The sequence below is a fragment of the Hylobates moloch genome, unplaced genomic scaffold (genome assembly GCF_009828535.3).
Source record: "Hylobates moloch isolate HMO894 unplaced genomic scaffold, HMol_V3 SCAFFOLD_546, whole genome shotgun sequence".
In the NCBI taxonomy this organism is placed as follows: domain Eukaryota; kingdom Metazoa; phylum Chordata; class Mammalia; order Primates; family Hylobatidae; genus Hylobates; species Hylobates moloch.
In genome coordinates this window covers 1-22,699 of record NW_026652821.1, presented here as the reverse complement: position 1 = coordinate 22,699, position 22,699 = coordinate 1, and the positions used below count along the sequence as shown (strand labels likewise).

General features: G+C 49.2%; 1 protein-coding gene across 1 annotated transcript; it reads right to left on the bottom strand.

The window, feature by feature from the left end:
- Positions 1-219: 219 nt before the first annotated feature.
- LOC116464386 (multidrug resistance-associated protein 1-like) lies at positions 220-22,128 on the bottom strand (the record flags this gene model as incomplete). The annotated part of the gene is made up of 6 exons (XM_032147643.2): positions 220-319; positions 520-608; positions 13,244-13,369; positions 15,259-15,396; positions 20,039-20,164; positions 21,952-22,128. Coding segments are annotated over 5 exons (573 nt in total), but the record flags the coding sequence as incomplete, so codon positions are not given.
- Positions 22,129-22,699: the final 571 nt, after the last annotated feature.

The window sequence follows — 22,699 nt, the reverse complement described above, 5'->3', positions numbered from 1 at the left end:
CAGAAGATAGTGGTTTTCATCCAAATAAGTCAACTACTCTACCCCATCCCTAAGCCACTTGTACGGAAGGAAAGAGAGGAAGAAGCCAGTACTGTGACTGTGTAAGCTTCCCCCAGCATCACCCGCTATGAGATGTGTGGCAGCTGAGACCCGGGAACTGCACAAGGGCACCAGGCCCCATCTGTCTGCACTCACTCACCTTCCTCAGGTACTCGCATGGGCATGTCACTGACTTTACGTGCTGCTGCAGCTCCTTGGCGAGCTGGTCCTGGTCATGGGACAGGAACTGTGGGGTCAGGACAATAGAGAGCTTCACCATCTGCAGAATGAGAACAGGGCCTCATGATGAGTGCCAACCTATTAGACAATTAAAAAAAAAAGTTTGTTGAATGAGTGGAAAAACAAGGTGATGTTTGAGTCTATAGTGGTCAAGAGCATGGGGGCTTCAGAAAAGGACAGAACCAAGTTCAAATTCCTGTACTTTGAATTTCTACTTCATGCCATGCAAAATTACTTTACCCCTTTTAACCTCAGTGTTCTTCTGTGTGGAACAGGAACAATAGTTTCATTCGTCATTCAGTTTCTCTCAAGGTTTCACGAGATCATACCTATAAAACATCCAAGTCATTTAAATGTATCATCATTTGTGTCATAATTAGTGGGATCCATTTCACTATTATTGGATATACAGTTCTGTGCCTGAAACCTACAAAAAAAGAAAATGTTAAGTCTAAAAAGCATTAGTGATTTGTCATTTTTATATTATTAATTATAACCCTATTTAATCACACAAGGCCTTGTCCATGGCAGGTGCTCAATAAACACTTGTCGAATCAGTGCATGTGGGCTCCGGGGCCACACTGTTTAGATTCTATTCTGCCTCCACCACTTATTAGCTGTGTGACCTGGGTAAGATAATTCACCTCTTTATGTCTGCACTTCCTTCTCCATAAACTATATATAATGAGAATCCTTAGCTCATTCGGTTGTTGCGAGGGGTGAATGATTTGGCACATAGGAGGGGCTTGTTAAACATTAGCTGTGATGATCTCCTTCCAAATCTTCATTTTCAGAGCCACAGATGAGGCCATAGTGCAGCCTGGTGACCCTAGAGTATAAGTACACACGATCGCCAGCTATGCTCTGTCTCCACCATAGGTCCAAGACTGGATAGTTACGGCCTGGAGGTTTCTGCTGCATCTGCCTTCTCAGTGCTCACCTAAAGACTTTTGTATTTTCCTCCTCACATCCCCGCAGATGGGGTTCAGGCTGCCGGACACAGCTGGGTGATGCCAGGGCAGTGGCCACTGTGCCAGCCCTGTGAGGTAGCTGGAGGATCATTGTTCCTTCCTTCTCTGGCTCTGGGCAGATGCCAGGGCTGGGATGACCCATGCCCTCAAGTTTCTTGCTTTGGAGGGTCACATTTTCCCTTGGCAAAGAGGATGCCAGAGAGCTGTGACTTCTCTGTGCCCTGGGCCCAAACTACGAAGACCTAACACACTACGCTAGAAGTCCAAGGCTGGGGTGCTCCCCAGAGCTTCTTGCCTCACCAATTCTGCTGAGGGAGGAATGAATACTATGTCCTCCCAGAGCTTTCGGAGCTTGTAGCAAGCAGCCTCCACAGCACAAAATCTCTTGGAAACCTCTAACTGTGTCTGAAACATTAGTGCAAATGTTGCATCCTATTTCCCATATGCCCGCACGTTTTAGGAAAAAACCCTCAATTTCCTAAATATGCAAGAAAAACTGGTACTGTAGGACAACGTGACTTTTTAAAAAATGTTATTTAAAAATCTTCCCCACCTCCTTTCTGCCCTCCAAGACTGCCAAATTCTTGTTGAACAAATATTATTAAATGCCTACTACGTGCCAGCCATGATTCATGGTCTTGAGGATACAGCAGAGAACAAACTGATGGGGTTCCTCTCTTATGTAACTCACATTCTTATACGATAATGATAAGGGTTAACATTAATTAAGCTGTCACTACATGTTAGTCACGGTGCAGTCATTCCTACACATTATTACACTTAAACCTGCTAGCAAGCTTGCAAGGTAGTTAGTTGTTTTTCCTTTAAAAACTGAGTCTCAGAATGATGAAGCACTTTGTCCAATGTCACACAGCTAGTAAGTGTGGAGACCTTGCATCCAATCAATGCCCATCTCATTCTAAAGGCCCCGTTATGTGTTCTCCAGCCCATGGAGAAGAACTTTAACACAGTCAGTGAAATTTCTACACAACAATGTTCTTGTCTCAAGTCCAAGAATGGCTCCTACACCTCCTATAATACTGGCTTTCTGGTGAGTAAAGATGCCATTCTCATGTGTAATCAGGTGGCAAATGGAGATATGACCAAAGTAACCCTGCACACACTTTTCCTGTGTCTGATTCAATTCAAGTACCCCTTTTGATTACTTAGCAAAACTGAGCTTTAAAAGGGTTAAGGTTTTTATATCCATGTAACTTTCTGTACTGCTTTGGAGGTCTCTGGTTAAATGAATATTCTTTTAATAGTGACCTGTGATTCTGTTTTGATCAAGTGTTTTCAAACTTGACATCTTTGATGGGTTTCTCCAGTGTCAAAATCCTAAATCAAGTCTTTTTGGCTTAAAATTAACTTTGGGATTTTTCAGCTGGATCCCTTGGGGAGTCTAAAGAATGTATCTCTCATCTTGTAGAGGTATTAAGTGATTTATTTGGTAGATTATATGGGCGGGCATTGTCAAATGTGGTGATACTGCATGTGAGGGCATTGTCAAGTGAGGTGATATTAGATCTCATGTCAGTTATATTTATGGGTGTGTTGTTGATATACATGTTCCAAAAATTACATACATTTATACAAATTTAATGTTATGATTTGTAATTTTGATAGTCATGCTAAATATTTGCTAAAGTTATATTTGCATAAACATGTTATGAATGGCTGGGCACCATCACTCATGCCTGTAATCCCAGCACTTTGGGAGAAAAAGGCAGGTGGATCACCTGAGGTCGGGAGTTCGAGACCAGCCTGACTAATAGGGTGAAATCCTGTCTCCACTAAAAATACAAAAATTAGCCATGCCTGGTGGCACATGCCTGTAGTCTCAGCTACTTGGGAGGCTGAGAAAGGAGAATTGCTTGAACCCAGGAGGCGGAGGTTGCAGTGAGCCGAGATCATGCCACTGCACTCCCGCCTGGGCGACAGAGGCAGAATCTATGTAAAAAAAAAAAAACAAGTTATTAATTATTTCTGAAGATTATATGAAATTTGTAAAAGTCTGGTGGTCCTGATGTGATGCTGTCAGTCATGATTCTGATTACTGTCTTAAAATGCTGCACATAAGTAAATTTCCTTGTGAACTGGGAAGTTTCATCAGATTTTTATCATAACTATTGTTTCCATCATCCACAGTTACTGTTTTGAATTCTTCTCTAAAAATATTTGTAACTGGCAATAGTTCAAATTTTCTTTTGTTTTCTTTCCTGTTTTTGAGACACAATCTGGCTCTGTCGCCTAAGCTGGAGTGCAGTGTGCCATCTTGGCTCTCTGCAACCTCTGCCTCCTGGGTTCAAGCGATTCTCCCGCCTCAGCCTCCCAAGTAGCTAGGACTACAGTCGCCCGCCACCACGCCCAGCTAACTGGTGGTGGTAGAGACGGGGTTTTACCATGTTGGCCAGGCTGGTCTCCAACTCCTGACCTCGTGATCCGCCCTCCTCAGCCTCCGAAAGCGCTGGGACTACAGCCGTCAGCCACTGTGCCCTGCCCCCAAATTTGCTTTGCATGGAGAAAACTCTAACAAGTCCTCTTGAACACAGTTTTCCGATAACCCAAATCAACGAACTACCCAGGCTTCACCACTATGCGATATAGGCATGTGAGAAACTCGTACTTATACCCCCTCAATACATTAAAACTAAATTTTTTTTTTTTTTTAAATCAATGGGCCAGGCGCAGTGGGTCACGCCTGTAATCTCAGCACTCTGGGAGGCCAAGGCCGGCGGATCACTTGCGGTCAGGAGTTCCAGATCAGCCTGGTCAGCCCACCTCTACTAAAAATACAAAAATTAGCCAGGCGTGGTGGTGCATGTCTGTAATCCCAGCTACTCGGGAGGCTGAGGCATGCGAATCACTTGAACCTGGGAGGCAGAGGTTGCAGTGAGCCAAAATTGTACCACTGCACTCCAGCCTGGGAGACAGACTGAGACTCTGTCTCAGAAATAAAAATAAAAATAAAAAAATAAAAATCAATGAACTAAAAACCACTTTCTAGTGGTTTCTGATAAGGAGAAAATGGTTCAAAAAACTGCTAAGCGAGATCAAGCAAAACAAAAAAATCTATTAAGATAATGTTTTTATAACTAGTATTTAAAACATTGTTGATTCATTTATTTTTATTTTGAGATGGAGTCTCACTCTGTCACCCAAGCGGGAGTGCAGTGGCGAGATCTCCGCTCCGTTCAAGCGATTCTCCTGCCTCACCCTCCCAAGAAGCTGGGATTACAGGCGCCCGCCACCACGCCCAGCTAGTTTTTTTATTTGTAGCAGAGACCGGGGTTTCACCATGTTGGCCAGGCTGGTCTCCAACTCCCGATTTCAGGTGATCACCCTCTGCCTGGGCCTCCCAAAGTGCTGGGATTACAGGCGTGAGCCGCCGCGCCCGGCCCTTGTTTTGTTTTCCAGATTGAAGAAAAGTTTTTCTCAGAAGTCATCTAGAATTTACACCGATTTGGTAAAGCACACTTGTGTGAACAAAGGTGGATGGAAGCGTTTGTTTTTTCTCCCTACTTGATCTCTCCAAAATTTGGAAACTATTCACAAATATTCTTATTTTCATGTACATATGTTTTCTTTATAAGCAGGCTATAATCAGAAAGATTAGTTACATTATCAAGGCTTTGACGGAAACATCCTATTTAAGAATATGCAGAAAATGCCTGGCTTCGAGTTTGCAGCCTTACGTTACAGTCAGGGGGAAACTGTCACTCCCTGCAGGCCTGAGAACCTTACAGCTTTTCCGGGAGCAACTTGGCAAGGGGGGTCCCGGCAACTGCTCGCGGGCAGGAACCATGGGGCGGAGCCCCTGGCGACCCTCGGGCCGGCGGGGACCTTCTGTTTCCTGGCGCCTTTCTCCACCGCCCCGCCGGCTGCTGGGGAAGCGGCGGCCGTCCAGTGCCTGGAGGTCGCTCCCTCGCCTCATCTGGCTGCGGGAACTGAGAGGCGGCCACGGCCGGAGCAGGGTGGGCGGCCTGAGGCGAGGAATATGGCGACCTGCGGCGACCAGAGCAGCAGCGGCGTCAGTTGCTGCACCGCCGACTTCTCGGAGCAGCGAAGGAGATTCGCGAGAAGACGCCGCCTAGTGGAACCCGGGCAGCAGCGACACAGCCAGGAAGCCCCGGGAGGGGCGCTGGGCGCCAACGAGCGCCATGGCAACCTCCAGGCAGCGCCACAGCAACCTCCAGGCAGCGCCCACACCAGCCTACAGGGGGCGCCGCTCGCACTGCACCTGCCGCGGCCGCCCCGGGGCGTGAACTGCGCTGTCAGCCGGGCCGCGCAAACCCAGGCGGCCCAGGCCCGCAGCAGCAGAGGAGCCCAGGGGCACTGCCTGGGGTGACGAGAAGGAGAAGACGGTGCCCCAGAAAAAGGCAAGAGCTCAGAGCTCGGGCCCCCATGCCAGGAAAGGCCAGGAGCGGAAGATGGGTGGAGATGGAGATGGAGAAGCAGCAGGTGGGAAGGAGCGGCGCTCCACCGGTGGGGTCAACATGCGCTGGCGGAGCTTAGAGTATGAACAGGATGAAGCAAGGCAGAAGGAGTGGAAACGAGAAGGTGCAATGACACAACGGAGCACAATGCAGAATCCAGCCCTAGGACTCCAATAAAGGCTGGCTTTAATTCCAACTCACACCCCCCACCCCAATCAGAGAGGATCACGGGAGAGAGAGGACCCAAGGAACACTGGAACCTGAAGGACAGGAATCTGAGGCCGACTGATTGCTGGAAATTGTGGGAATCAGGAAAGGAGAAACTGAGGCAGAATGGGAGGACGGAGGGTGGTGGTGGGGGGCAGTGAACTGGGTTAGGAAGGATTAGAAACAGAACCTTAGGAAGGATCCAGAAAGGAACTGTCCTTAAGAAGGTGCATGCTGCGGCTGGGTACTGTGTCTCACGCCTGTAATCCCAGCACCTTGGGAGGCCAAGGTGGGCAGATCACCTGAGGTCAGGAGTTTGAGACCAGCCTGGCCAACATGGCGAAACCCCATCTCTACTAAAAATACAAAAATTAGCCAGGAGTGGTGGTGTGCACCCATAATCCCAGCTACTTGGGAGGCTGAGGCAGGAAGAATTGCTTGAACCTGGGAGGTGGGAGTCGCAGTGAGCTGAGATCGTGCCACTCCTTTGCAGCCTGGGCCACAAGAGTGAGATTCTGTTTCAAAAAAAAAAAAAAAGAAGAAGGTGCATGCTGGGGATGAAGGAATGGGTTCTAAGACTCAGGGAGTGAGGGAAGGGGAGGGACAGGGGTTGGGGGTGCAGTGGGTTGCTAATGCAGCACCCAAACAGCAGAAGACTGGAGGAAAACAGGGCCCTTCTCCTCCAACTCCAGCTGCTCCTCTGAGTCCCAGGCCACCTGCTCCTGTGTCTGCTGACCTACTGGCCTGTCTCTGAATCCTGCTGAAATGCCGTTCCTCCTAATCTCTGCCCCGCCTCAGACCTTTCACTAACACCACCATCCCCACTGCCCAGGGCCCACCACCCCCACTGCCCCGGACCAGAGCCTGCCCCTATCCCAGAAGACCCTGCTTCTAGCCACATGCCCTAGGTGACCTAAAGGGGACCTGGACATGCAGGTGAAGAGGGTGTTCTTCTGATTCCTCCTGCTTAGGTATCCCGGTCATGCAATCATGAGTGTGAGTAAATGTTGGATATGACACAGATTCTATTTCTCAAGCTGTTTCACACTGTGGTTTACCTAACAGTGTTTTTGTGGGGGTCATCGATGGGGATTTGGTTCTCCCTGCAGACCAACGACCTCAGCACAGATTTCTTGAGCAGCCTAGAGAGGCTCTGGCCTCACCTGTCCACATCAAGTTCTGGATCCTGCCTGCCCTGCTTGGCCCAAACACAGCAAGGCTGACAGGAGGGAAACGGGAAAATGGTGACTTTATAATATTGGAAAGGAAAGATTTCATGGCCTAGTGGAACACAACAGACAACCCAGAAATAAATCCATGCATTTACAGCCAGCTCATTTTGCACCGAGGTACCAAAAACATACCTTGGGGAAACAGATGGTGTCTTCAATAAGTGGTGCTGGGAAAATGAGATATATGTATGTGTGAAGAATAAAACTAGACCCCTGGCTCGGCGAGGTGGCTCACGCCTGTAATCCCAGCACTTTGGGAGGCCGAGGCGGGTGAATCACGAGGTCAGAAGATGGAGACCATCCTGGCTAACATGGTGAAACCCCGTCTCTACCAAAAATACAAGAAGAAATTAGCCGGGCATGGTGGCGGGCGCCTGTAGTCCCAGCTACTGGGGAGGCTGAGGCAGGAGAATGGCGTGAACCTGGGAGGCGGAGCTTGCAGTGAGCCGAGATCGCGCCACTGCACTCCAGCCTGGGGGACAGAGCGAGACTCCGTCTCAAAAGAAAAAACAAACAAACAAAAAAAACAAAAGAAACTAGAACCCTATGCTTCACCATATATAAAAATCAAATCAAAATTAATTAAAAACTTGTATGTAAGAAACTACAGTCTGGGCACAGTGACTCACACCTGTAATCCCAGCCCAGGCCAAGGCGGGAGGATTGCCCGTGCTCAGGCATTTGAGACCAGCCTGGCCAACATGGTGAAACCCTGTCTCTACTAAAAACACAAAAATTAGCCAGGCGTGGTAGCGCACACCTGTAATCCCAGCTACTAGGGAGGGAGGCGGGAGAATTGCTTGAACCCAGCGGGTGGAGGTTGCAGTGAGCTGGGATCGCTCCACCGCACACACCCGCGTGGGGGACAGAGTGAGACTCTGTCTCAAAAAAAAAAAAAAAAAAAAGAAAAGAAAAGGAAAGAAACTATGAAACTACTAGAAGAAAACATTGGGGAAATGCTTTATAACACTTGTCTAGGCAAAGATTTCTTGAGTAAGACTTCAAAAACACAGACAACCAAAGCAAACACTGATAAACAGGATTACATCAAGCTAAAAAGCTTCTGCACAGAAAAAAAATTTTTTTAATTAAAATTAAAAATAAAGTAGACCAGGCACGGTAGCTCATACCTGTAATCCCAGCACTTTGGGAGGCCAAGGCGGGCAGATCACTTGAGGTCAGGAGTTCTAGACCAGCCTGGCCAACGTAGTGAAACCCTGTCTCTACTAAAATACAAATAATTAGCTGGGGATGGTGGTGGGTGCCTGTAATCCCCAGCTACTAGGGACGCTGAGGCAGGACAATTGCTTGAACCCGGGAGGTGAAGGTTGCAGTGAGCCAAGACTGCGCCACTGCACTCCAGCCTGGGCCACAGAGACTCTGTCTAAAATAAATAAATAAACAAAGTGAAGAGACAACCCACAGAATGGGAGAAAATTTTTGCAAACTATTTATCCATCAAAGGATTAATACCCAGAATATATAAGAACTCAAAAATCCCAAATAATCCCATTAAAAAATGGGCAAAAGCCTCGGCGCGCCGGGGCAGCAGGTCCATGCCTCGCCTGGGGCCCACGCCCGCTGCCCCGAGCGCGGCGCCCAGCCCGGACAGCATGGACTCCGCCTTGTCCGGTGCAGCCGCGGCCTGGACCCTCAGGACTCTGCGCGCTCGTGCCTCTCGTCCAACTTGTGACCCTCGCCAACCGCCCTGCGGGGCCCAGGCTGGCCGGGGTGGGGCGTCATCCAGGCCAAAGCCCTGTCATTGCGCTGCCCCGGCTGCCAGCCCCTCAAGAAGCTATAGACGAGACTTAGCCGTAGTCGGACTGACTACCCTGGCTGGGGAGCAGCCCCCTCCGAGCCCCCGGCCGTACCCCCTCATCGCCCTGCGCCCACCCCCATCGCCCCTGCCCCCGGTGGCGGCCTCGCATGCGAGGGGTCTCCCTTCACCTCAGTGCCTCAGTTTCCCAAGCTGTAAAATGGGGACAGGGCGACCCAGTGGCGGACAGGAGCCGGCCGTGGAACCCCGCCCGCCCCCTGCCCTCTAGGTAGCCCGCCGTCTGATGAGGATTGTTATTCTAAGTGCAATACTTGGCCCGCCGGCTTCCCGCTGCCCCCACCGCGCTCACGCAATAACCTGCCCAGGCACCGTCCACGCGCATCCTGCGGTGACCTCCCGGAGCAGCACCCCGGCTCCCTCGAGCACCTGCGCCGAGGGGCTGGTCATCCTGGCTGCGCAGGGCGCGGGGACGAGGCTGCAAAGGCTGAGGTCCCGCCGCCATGATTAATGTACTGACCAACCGAGGCAGCAGTGCCTCCATCACGGCCCCCACGCCCCACTAACCCCCACACCCCCACTCCATGCAATAAACGACAGCATTGGCAAAAAAAAAAAAAAAAAAAAAAAAAAGGCAAAAGATCTCAATGCCTATTTTCCAACAGAAGACATACAAGTAGCCAACAGGTATATGCAAACTTGTTTAACATCACTAATCACCACAGAAATGCACATCAAAACCACAATAAAATTTCATCTAACCTCAATTAAAATGGCGACTATCAAAAAGTCAGAAAACAACAAATGCTGACAAGGACGCAGAGAAACAGGAGCACTCAAACACTCTTGCTGGGAATGTTTTTTGTTTGTTTGTTTGAGACAGAGTCTCTCTCTGTAGCCCAGGCTGGAGTTCAATGGCGCGGATCTCGGCTCACTGCAACCTCCGCCTTCTGGGTTCAAGTGATTCTCCTGCCTCAGCCTCCCAAGTAGCTGGGACTACAGGCGTTTGCCACCACGCCCAGCTATTTTTTGTGTTTTTAGTAGAGATGGGGTTTCACCATTTTGTCCAGGATGTTTTTGATCGCTTGACCTCGTTATCCTCCCGCCTCAGCCTCCCAAAGAGCTGGGATTACCGGTGTGAGCCACCGCGCCCAGCCGGTGGGAATGTAAAATTGTTTATCCACTATGGAAAACTGCATGGAGGGTCCTCAATAAGCTAAAAATAGCACTACCGTATGATTCAACAATCACACTGCTGGGTATGTGCCCACAAGAAAGAAACTCAGTATATGAAAGACACATCTGCACTCCTATGTTTATTGCAGCACTATTCAAAACAGCCAAAATACAAAATCAACCTAAGTATCCATCAACAGATGAATGGACAAAGAAAATGTGGTACATATACACAAAAAGAAAGGATTTGTGAATATACTAAAAGCCATTGAATTGTATGCCTTAAATGGGGAAGTTGCATGCTACGTGAATTCTATTTCAATAAAGTTGTTTTTAAAAAACGTAAGGGGTCAGACACAATGGCTCATGCCTGTAATCACAGCACTTTGAGAGGCCAAGGCCGGTGGATTACGAGGTCAGGAGTTCAAGACCAGCCTGGCCAAGATGGTGAAGCCCCGTCTCTACTAAAAATACAAAAATTAGTCAAGCATGGTGATGAGCACCTGTAATCCCAGCTACTCAGGAGGCTAAAGCAGAAGAATCGCTTGAACCCAGGAGGTGGGGTTGCAGCGGGCTGAGATTAGGCCACTGCACTCTAGCCTGGGCAACAAGAGCAAGAATCCGTCTAAAACAAACAAACAAACAAACAAACAAAAGACAAAAAAGAATAGCCCAACATTTGACAAACAGGGACACTTGGCTGCCACACACTTACACAAACTGATACACAATGCATACAACAGCCACTGACTCATGAGCCTCTCTCTTCTGTGTCAGGCACCAGCCAGAGATCCAAAATGGGGTGACCCCTGGGCTCAAGCGATCCTCTAGCCTTGGCCTTTCAAAGTGCTGGGATTACAGGCATGAGTCACCATTGCCTTTGTGAACTTTGTACATATGCAAGCACATACAACACGAAGACACACACACACAGATTCAAACACACACATACATGAACATAAACACTCACAAGCACACATTCACATATAAGCACATACACGCGTATACATGCCTGTGACTACTAAGACACACGAGCACGCACATGCATGCATACACATACGTACACACAGATGCACAGGAATACATACACAGACGCCTGCACTTGCTCATTTCTCCAACCTAGCTCCTCTTTGGGCAAGGAAATACCAACACGGGACTCCTCAGAACACACACTGGGACATGCATTTCTTTTTTCTTCTTTTTTTTTTTTTGAGACAGAGTTTCATTCTGTCACCCAGGATGGAGCACAGTGGTGCGTTCTCTGCTCACTGCAACCTCCGCCTCCCAGGGTCAAGTGATTCTTCTGCCTCAGCCTCCCGACTAGCTGGGATTACAAGCATGCACCACCACGCCTGGCTAATTTTTGTATTTTTAGCAAAGATGGCATTTCACCATGTTGGCTGGGCTGGTCTCGAACTCCTGAACTCAACTGATCTGCCTGCCTCGGCTTCCTAAAGTGCTGGGACTACAGGTGTGAGCCACCACGCCCGGCCTGGGACACAGGTTTCTAAAATCTTAGTTATCATCAACCTCCTCCTCCATACTGATGCCCACCAAGCCCTTTTGTCACCCACAAGGCGAGCCTCTGCCCCTCACAGAGGTTTATGCCAAATCCAACAGAACCACAGAGGTGAAAAGTGCTCCCACTGCAATCTGCCCATTACCAGCTGACTAGCCATGAATCAGCATGAAATAGGTGCTCCAAGGCCTCCCTGCCATACTCACAATAAAACCCAAACGGCTCATCTGGCTCACAAGGGGACTCTCCCACCTCTCAGGCACCCACCATCTCTTAGCCTTCTCCTGCTGTGCTGGCTTTTCTTGCTGTTCTCTCCACGCCTCCCCACCCCAGGGCCCTTGCACTTGTTCCCCTCTGCCTGGAACACTCTTCCTCTACGTGTTTGCTCCGCCCACTAGCTCACCCCTGTAGGTCTCTGCTCACATGCAGTTTTCTGGGCAGGCCTTCCCAGATCTCTCTTATCAAAAGTTGCACATGAGCCTGGGCAACACAGCAAGATCCCATCCCTATTAAAAAAATAAAGAATAGGCCAGGTGTGGTGACTCACACCTGTAATCCCAGCACGTTGAGAGGCCAAGGCAAGAGGATCGTTTGAGCCCAGGGGTTTGAGACCAGCCTGGGCAACATAGTAAGACCCCACCTCCCCATCTTTAATTATTAATTAAGTAATTAAAAGTAAGCCAAGTTGGGGAGCAGGTGGAGGGAGAGCATCAGGAGGAATAGCTAATGGGTCCTGGGCTTGATTCCTAGATGATGGGTTGATCTGTGCAGCAAATCACCATGGCACACATCTACCTATGTAACAAACTTGCACGTCCTGTACATGTACCCTGGAACTTAAAATAAAAGTTGAAGAAAGAAAAAAACTTAGCCAGGCATGGTGGTGCGCGCCTGTAATTCCAGTTACTCAGAAGGCTGAGGTAGGAGGATTGCTTGAGCACAGGAGGTCAAGGCTACAGTGAGCCAAGATCACACCACTGCACTCCAGCCTAGGCAACAGAGCAAAACCCTGTCTCAAAAAAAGAAGAAAGAAAAGAATTAAGGGAAATAAATAAAGCGTTCCCTTTTGTTCTACTAGCAGAAACGGTGGCCATCTCTACTCTCCTCACTGATGTTTCCATATTTACAGAATTTCTCTGAAACTGACAAAATAGACCAAGGGTCTCAAACTCAAATCCCTCAGGGGCCAGGCACTTGCCACAAGTGAGGAAAGCATGCCAGTATAATACAGTAGGGAGTGGTGGGGACTCCAGCAATTCCTCGACTCTGCCCTGTAGGATTATAGGCCTAATCTGTCAGAACTTCACTTTTCCAGAACATCTGGACAGCTAGAATTCATAAAAAATACCTGATTTGTAATTATCTGCTCACATTTTCCAAAATCACCATGCCAAGTGAGAAACCTACAGGCCTGCAAGACAGAGCAGTTCATCAAGGACAAAGCAGATGCTCTCCTTCAGCTCCCCCAGTCACATCTAAGCCTCAGTTTTTCCGTCTGTAAAGTAGGCGGGATGATATTCCCTGTATAGGGGTTGAGGGAGGCTGGAACGAGATCCTGGATGGATCTAAGAAATATTAGCTGGTACTATGTCACGCATCTCACTCACACTCACACACATGCACACACACTTGTCTGTGGTCACACTTACAGGGTCGTGGATGGTTTCCGAGAACAGGGGTGAACGATCTGAGAAACAGGACAAGACGAGCTGAATGAGTAAGAGGGAAAAGTAGACGTAGAAAGTGATGTCACGAAACAGGTCCACCTGGGCATCCTGCATGGTGGGGAAGGAAGGAGGAAAAAGATCACATTCTGGGGCTGGGTGTGGTGGCTCACGCCTGTAATCCTAGCACTTTTGGAGGCCGAGACAGGTGGATCACCTGAGGTCAAGAGTTGGAGACCAGCCTGGTCAACATGGTGAAACCCCATCTCCACTAAAAACACAAAAATTAGCCAGGCATGGTGGTGGGCAACTGTAATCCCAGCTACTCGGGAGGCTGAGACAGGAGAATCACTTGAACCCAGAAGGCGGAGGCTGCAGTGAGCCAGTATCGCGCCACTGCATTCCAGCCTGTGTGACAGAGCTAGACCCCATCTCAAAAAAAAAAAAAAAGATCGCATTCTGAGAGCAGGTGGCAGAAACCCAGAGGGCAGACGGCACCATGGAAGGTGCACCCACTCAGCCGCAGGGACATCGCAGGCTCCCCAGGGGCTCCCAGCACCCCCAGGGACGTAATGGCAGAAAGTCGGCTCCATCACGGGTAGTCTCACTGCTCACCACTGCCTGACGGGAGGAAGACAGGGCTTGGGAGTGAAACAGAGCTGTATCAAGGCCTGGCTCTCTCACACTGGCTGTGGGATCTTGTCAACTTATTTAACCTTTCTGTGCCTCAGTTTCCCCACCCATAAACCACCGGCAGTTCTTAACCAGGGGTGATTCTGCCTCCCAGGAAACATCTGGCAGTGTCTGGGGACATCTTGTTTGTCGTAACTTGGGGAGTGTTATGGCACCCAGTCAGGGGAAGCCAGGGACGCCCCTAAATGTCTACAAAGCACAGGACAGCCCCTACAACCAAGGCGTCTCCAATCCAAAATATCAATTAGTGCTGAGGCTGAGAAATTCTGTCCAAGTCACTGCAAGAGGTCAGGAGGATTATTCGTGACACATACACAGTCCCCTGCGAGGCACTTTGAAAACATGAACTCGATCAGCATCAGCTGCCATCACTCATGATCATATGTAGGCGCTCAATAGTCAAATGTTCAGCTTCTTTTCCTTCCTTTGCCTCACGCCAGTCTCTAATTAGCTCCAAGATGGCAGGAACAGCAGGTTATTCTAAAAGCACACACTCCAGGCCAGGCGCGGTGGCTCACGCCTGTAATCCCAACACTTTGGGAGGCCGAGGCGGGTGGATCACAAGGTCAAGTGATGTAGACCATCCTGGCCAACATGGTGAAACCCCGTCTCTACTAAATATACAAAAATTAGATGGGCGTGGTGGCGTGTGCCTGTGGTCCCAGCTACTTGGGAGGCTGAGGCAGGAGAATCGCTTGAACACAGGAGGTAGAAGTTACAGTGAGCCTAGATCGCGCCACTGCACTCCAGCCTTGTGACAGAGTGAGACTCCGTCTCAATAACAGCAGCAAAAAAAAAAAAAAAGTGCACACTCCTCAAAATTCCTAGGAGCAGCACACGGCAGCCAATGTAAACAACTTCTCCAGCCAGAGCAGCAACTGATGGGACAAAGGTAACGTGAGGACAAGCCTAGGGTCCCCCAGGGGAACAGTCACTCTGCAAACACCGTTCCCGGCTCAGCTCCATCCCAGCCTGGCAGCATTTGGAGCTGCCTGTCTTGCTGTTTCCTGCTGACGGGGCCAGCCTGGCATCGGCCCACAACTCCTGCCCTTGGAGGTACCATGGGAGCCCCTTGGAGCAACACAGACAAATCAGGCCCTGGGGAAAGGAGGTGCTAGAAAAAAGGCTGGGGCTGACTTAGTGAGGATTTGGTGGGGTAGGGAAGTCACCAACGGAGAAGCTAGGTGCATGCGGTACCCATCCCCTGGTTCCCATGGCAACGCATGAGTTCTACACAAGCCAGAGGGACCCAGCATCTCTCCCCTCAGGGCCACTGAAGGAAGATGAGGAACGAGACCGCCACTTACCTCTTTTAAGGCAGTCATAATTTTGGATCTCAGGATGGCTAGCGCACACAGTAGGGCTACCAGCCAGAAAGTGAGCATGATCCCTGAAGACTGAACTCCCTTCCTCCTCTCCAGCTGAATTAAAAAGGTAGCAAGCAGCTAAGGAGAGAAGCACATGACAGGAGTTGTTGGTTTTTTTTTTTTTTTTTGAGACAGAGTTTCACTCTTGTCGCCCAGGCTGGAGTGCAGTGGCGCAATCTCAGCTCACTTGCAACCTCCGCCTCCCAGGTTCAAGTGATTCTCCTGCCTCAGCCTCCCAAGTAGCTGGGACTACAGGTGCCCACCACCACGCCTAGCTAATTTTTGTATTTTTAGTAAAGACAGGGTTTCACCATGTTGGCCAGGCTGGTCTCAAACTCCTGACCTCAGGTGATCCACTTGTCGGCCTCCCAAGGTGCTGGGATTACAGGTGTGAGCCACTGCTCCCAGCCACACTATTTCTTAATGGACCACGTAATAAATATCTTGGACTTCATGGGCCATAGACTCTACATCAAAACTACTCAGCTTTGCCACTGCAGTGTGAAAGTGGCAACAGGAAAGATGTAAATGAATGGACATGCCGCCTTCATGCCAATAAAACTTTATTTAAAAGAACAGGCAGAGTACCCGGAATGAAAAACAAAACCCACTTGCCCTGATGCTCAACGTTCCCGGGGTCAGCCTCTGCCCCATCGCCCCTACTCTCCACCTCGGCCATCTCTGCTCCAGCCACACAGAACTCTCAAGTTTTCGCTGTGACCCCCAGGACTTTACATGTGCTTTTCTCCCTAGCTGGTCCTCTGCCCTCAGCCTCGTCAGCTTTTTAACAACCTGCTCATTCTCAGGCTTCAGCTCCACCATCCCTCCCTCAGGGAAGCCTGGCTATCCCCCAGACCAAAGCAAGCTCCCCTACCTTCACCCTCACACAGTACTCTGCAGACGTTTAAACACTTTGTGCCTTTTTGAGGAATCATTTGTTTAATGTCTGTTTGTACAGCTGGACTATATGCTTGTGTCTCCAACGCTTGATACAGATTAGGGATAAAAAATAAAAAATAAAAAATCAGCCGGGCGCAGTGGCTCATGCCTGTAATCCCAGCACTTTGGGAGGCCAAGGCGGGCAGATCACTAGATGTCAGGAGTTTGAGACCAGCCTGGCCAACATAGTGAAACCCTATCTCTACTAAAAATACAAAAATTAGCCAGGCGTGGTGGCGTGTGCCTTTAGTCACAGCTAGCTGGGAAGCTGAGGCAGGAGAATCACTTGAACCCGGGAGGTGGAGGCTACAGTGAGCTGAGATCACGCCACTGCATTCCAGCCCGGGCGACAGAGTGAGACTCCATCCAAAAAGGAAAAAAAAAAAAAAAAAAAAAACGTGCTGGCTGCATCCTGTCCCATATTCCCAGTGCCTGCATATTCTGGTTCCCTGGGATATAGTCAGAATGCTTCTGACGCATTCACAGCTGAGCTGGTCCTCCATTCCATCCCAGAGATTTCAGGTGGATAAAGAGAGGGTGAGGATCTCATAGGCCAGTTCACCTCTTGGCCAGCCCAGCTCAGAGTCCCCTGAGGGGTCAAAAGCCCCAACCCTCAGACTATCACCCCCATTTCCCTCAAGGTGACAGAGGCATAAATGAACGATCCAAAGACCAGGAACGGCCGGGCACGGTGGCTCACGCCTGTAATACCAGCACTTTGGGAGGCCGAGACACGTGGATCACCTGAGGTCAGGAGTTTGAGACCAGCCTGGCCAACATGGTGAAACCCTGTCTCTACTAAAAATACAAAAATTAGCCAGGTGTGGTGGCACGTGCCTGTAATCCCAGTTACTGGGGAGGCTGAGGCAGGAGAATCACTTGAACCCAGGAAGCAAAGGTTGCAGTGAGCCAAGATCGCGCCATTGCGCACCAGCCTGGGAAAAAAGAGCGAAACTCTGCCTCAAAGGAAAAAGAAGAAGACCAGGAACAAGGAAAGTTGAGGGAGGACGACCTACTCAAGTCAAAAACAGCTGACCACGTATGGTGGCTCATGCCTGTAATCCCACCACTTTAGGAGGCCAAGGCAGGGGGATCACTTGAGCCCGGAGTTTAAGACTAGCCTGGGCAACATGGAAAGACCCTGTCCCTATTATAGTGAAATTGAAAAAATAAAAATAAAAAAAAATATCCACTGTAATACCCCACTGCCAGAACGCTGAGCCCAAGACCTGAATTCAGGAAAAAGCAAAACCCTTTACTCTCTCATTCCTTCCATGCATTTATGGAATGGTTACTGCATGCCAGGCACAGTGCCAGGCTCCGAGGACACAATGGTGAATCAAACCCAGCAGCAGAGCCAGGCGTGAAGTAGAGAGAGCCCCGCAGGTGCCAGTCTACACCCTGGGGCCTAGACTGGAAGCTGGCCCTACCACTTACTGACCAGCTGACCTTGCGCCAGTCCTTCTCCTCTCTGTACCACAGTTTGCTTATCTTATTTACAAGGTGAAAGGGTTAATAAATAAAGGGATTAGGACAGTTCCTGGCAGACAGTGGACAGCACATATGTGTGCTATATAGAATCATGGTCTGGGCCGGGCATGGTGGCTCACACCTGTAATCCTAGCACTTTGGGAGGCCCAGGCAGGAGGATCACTTGAGACAAGGAGTTTGAGGCCAGCCTGGGCAACAAAAGGAGACCCTGTCTCTACAAAAATAACAAATTGGCCAGGGGTAGTGGCTCATGCCTGTAATCCCAGCACTTTGGGGGCCTAGGTGGGTGGATCACCTGAGGTTGAGAGTTCGAGACCAGCCTGGCCAACATGGTAAAATCTCATCTCTACTAAAAATACAAAATTAGATGGGCGTGGTGGCGCATGCCTGTCATCCCAGCTTCTCGGGAGGCTGAGGCAGGAGAATAGCTTGAATCCGGGAGGTGGAGGTTGCCGCAACTCAAGATCACGCCATTACATTCCAGCCTGGGCAACAAGAGCGAAACTCCATCTCGGGGGGAAAAATAAAAAAATAAAAAAATAAAAATAAATTTAGATGGGCATGTTGGCACATGTCTACACTCCCAGCTACTTGGGAGGCTGAGGCAGAAGGATCATTTGAGCCCAGGAGCTCAAGCATGCAGTGAGCTGTGATCTCACACCAGTGAAGTCCAGCCTGGGCAACAGAGTATGACTCTGACACTAAAATTCAAAAAAATGAAAAATTAATTTAGAAAAATAAAGATTCATGGTCCTTGGCAATCTGGCTCCACGCTGTCTTTCCTGACCCCTCTGTCACATCCACTCTATCCCCCCAACCTTCATACTGTGTTCCTTCACCAAACACCTTGTCCTCCCTGCCTGCATATTCCCCTTAACCTTCCATCCCTCCCTGGACACACTGTTCGCCCTGCTCAGAATGTCCTGCCTTAAACTTGTTCTCTCCTGTTTTTTTTTTCTTTTTTGAGATGAGGTTTCACTCTGTCCCCCAGACTGGAGCACAGTGGCGCGATCTCGGCTTACGCAGCCTCCACTTTCCGGGTTCAAGCAATTCTCCTGCCTCAGCCTCTTGAGTAGCTAGGACTACAGGCGTCTGCCACCACGCCGGCTATTTTTTTTTATTTTTAGTAGAGACGGGGTTTTGCTATGTTGGCTACACTGGTCTCAAACTCCCGACCTCAAGTGATTCTCCCGCCTCGGCCTCCCAAAGTGCTGGGATTACAGGCATGAGCCATCATGCCCAGCCTCCCTCCTCTTTTTACAATACTCAAGGGCTACACTCTCCGAGAACTCTCTGATCAGGGCTCAGAAGTTGCAGGTTGCAGGGGCTAAAAGCATGGTGTCTGGGGTCCCAACCCTGACTCAGCTGCACATTAGTGGTGTGACCTTGGGCAGGACACTTAACCTCTCTTTGCCTTGTTTCCTCACCTGTAAGATGGGAACAAAGCAGTACCCATCTCACGGGGTTGTTGTGAAAATTCAATGAATTTCAAGACGTGAAACAGCAAGAATACAGCCAGGTATATACATAGTAAGTGCTCAATACATGTCAGCTGTAATTAATAAAGTCGTTTCCTTGTCTCTATCACTCACTAAGTTGTGTATCCCCCCTGGGACACAGCAGTTTCCTATTTAGCGTAGCAACCCACCCCCTATGCCAGATAGTGAAAATTCAAGGCCATTAGTCCCCGGGCAGTTAGTATATGTGACAAAAGTAGCCAATACAAGAGCATAGCATGGCAAATGCAATAAAAGATGGCATCTGCCACTCAGATTCACTGGCAGGGAAAACAATAGGGCATGGTGGGGACTGTGGCAAACTGGACAACACATGCCCCATCGAAAGACTGCAGCTGGGGCTGGGAACAGTGGCTCATGTTTATAATGCCAGTGCTCTGGAAGGATCACTTGAGGCCAGGAGTTTAAGACCAGCCGAGACAACACAGTGAGATCCCATTTCTACAGAAAATTTTAAAATTAGCCAAAAATAAGCTGGGCGTGGTGACACACATCTGTAGTCCCAACTACTCAGAAGTCTGAGGTAGGAGGATTGCTTGAGGCCAGAAGTTTGAGGCTGCAGTGAACTATGATGGTACCACTGCACTCTAGCCTGGATGAAAGCGAAACCTCATCTCTTAAAAAAAAAAAAAAAAAAAAAAAGGCTACATTTCTATCCCAGCTCCAGCTGATCACTGCCTTAAAAAACTATGATTCTAGTCTTACGAGCTACTACTTTTGGTCTCCAATGAGCCCAGCAGATGGCCCAGGGGTCACAGCCAGCTCCTACTTACCATGGTGATGCCCAAGAGAGTTGGGCTGACCAGAAACACTGGGGCCAGGAATATGCCCCGACTTCTTTCCCAGAAAGAGTAGAAGAGGTCTGCCCAGCAGACGATCCACAGCAAAAATCCCAAGGCCTGGAAGAGAAGCACATACATCTCCTACAACAGACAGCCCTGGAACCTCCCCCAGGGCCTGCACAAACAGCTCAGCCCCAGGGATAGGGGAACCAGCCAGCCTTCAAATGATCAGCCACAGTCCTAGGACATGGCACATATCCTCTGGAATAAGGACAAGTCCTCGGTAGGGTGAGCTGGCATCCAGGCCGGCACGTGATGGTCTATAACCAGCTTGCTACGCCCCACTACCTCCAACAGGACTGTTTGTCTGGTCACCACGCTCCTCAGGGCCTGAACACTCAAGAGCTCAGCTCACAGCTCATCTCTAGCTGCAACTCTGGCACATTGCACGAGAAAGCCCTCCACGACAACAATTCATTCAGCCAGTATTTACTGAGGGCCCTCTATGGGTGGGATATGACTCAAGGTGCATCCATTCTCAAATGATTCAGAAAAAATAAATTATAGCATGCATATATATAGAGAGAGCAAAAGCTCGTGATAAAACAAATGTAGCAAAAGATTAAAAAAAATCAGTGAATACAGGCCGGATTCATGCCTGTAATACCAGCACTTTGGGTGGCCAAGGCAGGAGGATCACTGGAAGTCAGGAGTTTGACAACAGCCTGGGCAACAAGGCAAGACCCTGTCTCTACAAAAAATTGTTTTAAATTAGCCAGGCATGGTGGTGTATGCCTGCAGTCCCAGCTACCAGCTACTCAAAAAGCTGAGGCAGGAGGATGGCTTGAGCCAGGAGTTCGAGGTTGCAGTATGCTGTGATCATACCATTGCACTCCAGCCTGGGCAAAAGAGCAAGACCCTGTGTCAAAAAAAACAAAAAACAAAAAAAAAAAAACAAAACAGGAAACAGTGACTACGAGTGATGGATAGAGAAAATCAGGCAGCAGTTCCTGGTATCATTATCGCAACTTTTTTTTTTTTCTTTTTTTTTTTTTTTGAGAAGAAGTCTCACTCTGTTGCATAGGCTAGAGTGCAATGGCACGATCTCAGTTCGCTGCAACCTCTGCCTCCTAAGTTCAAGGGATCCTCCCACCTCAGCCTCCCAAGTAGCTAAGATTACAGGCACATGCCACCACACCCAGCTCATTTTTGTATTTTCAGTAGAGACAGGGTTCACCATGTTGGTCAGGCTGGTCTCAAACTCCTGTGATCTGCCCGCCTTGGCCTCCCAAAGTGCTGGGATTAAAGGCGTGAGCCACCACACCTGGCCCATTATTGCAATTTTCCTGTAGCTTTAAATTATTTCAAAATAAAAGCCAACTTAGAAAAAAAAATTAGGGGCCAGGTGTGGTGGTTCACACCTGGAATCCCAGTACTTTGGGAGACAAAGACAGGAGGACTGCTTGAGGCCAGGTGTTCAAGACCAGCCTGGGCAACACAGCAAGACCGCCCCCCCCGTACAAAAAATAAATTACAAATTAGCCAGAAAAAATCTATATACATTAATTAAATAAAAAGGAGATCACCTCAGTAAGAGGAGAAGACCTGATAATCTCCCAGTAATGCCTTGAGAACAATCCTATCATTCCTGTTGCATAAACAGGGAAACTGAGGCTTGGGGAGGTTAAAAAATTGGCTCAAGGCCAAATACTAAGTAGCAGAGCCAAGATTTGTACCCACGTTTGTCTCCAGAGCTCCAGTTTTCCCTCCCACATTATTATTCTGCCTTCCAGAAGAAGGAACTTAGGGCCAACTAAGTAGAAATGTCAGTTCTCACCAACCACCACTCCCCGTCCAGGTGCACCTCCCCACCCCCCACAACGAAACCCCCCCCGGTGACTTACAGTTTTGGTTTTGTTGAGAGGTGTCATCTGAATGTAGCCCCGGTCATGTCGGGAGAGATAGAGGAAGTAGAAGGGGAAACAGGCCCAGAGGTAAAAACAAGGCACCCACACGAGGACCGTGCTCTGAAAGCACTTGGTGAAGTCGGGGTTGCTGGTATACCACGTGACATTCCAGTCCTGCGAACACAAACACAGACGAAGGGGTCAGCAGGACACACCCCAGAGGACAGGAACTTGCCTGGAGCGTGAAACCAGCTGCCACGGGGTTTGAAGAAACAGACAAGTCTCCTATATATCCAAGGACCTCCCAGGATGAACACGCAAACTCAAAAGATCAGTAGCCAGAAAGACTAAGAAATGAAGAATGAGGGATAAAGGTATGTGGTGTCTTCTGCACTCCCACCTGAGCAACAGAGACCCTGTCTCAAAATAAGTAAATAAAAATAAAGCTCTCTTAACAGGAGCATACAGGTCAGGTGCGGTGGCTCATGCCTGTAATCCCAGCACTTTGGGAGGCCAAGTGGGCAGACCACTTTAGGCCGGGAGTTCGAGACCAGCCTAGGCAACATAGTGAGATGCTGCCTCTATGAAAAACACAAAAAGTGGCTGAGCATGGAGCGTGCCTGTATTCCCAGCCACTCAGGAGGCTGAAGTGGGAGGATTGCCTGAGCCTGGAAGGCAGAAGTTGCAATGAGCTGAGATCATGCCACTGTACTACACCCTGGGCAACAGAGCGAGACCCTGTCTC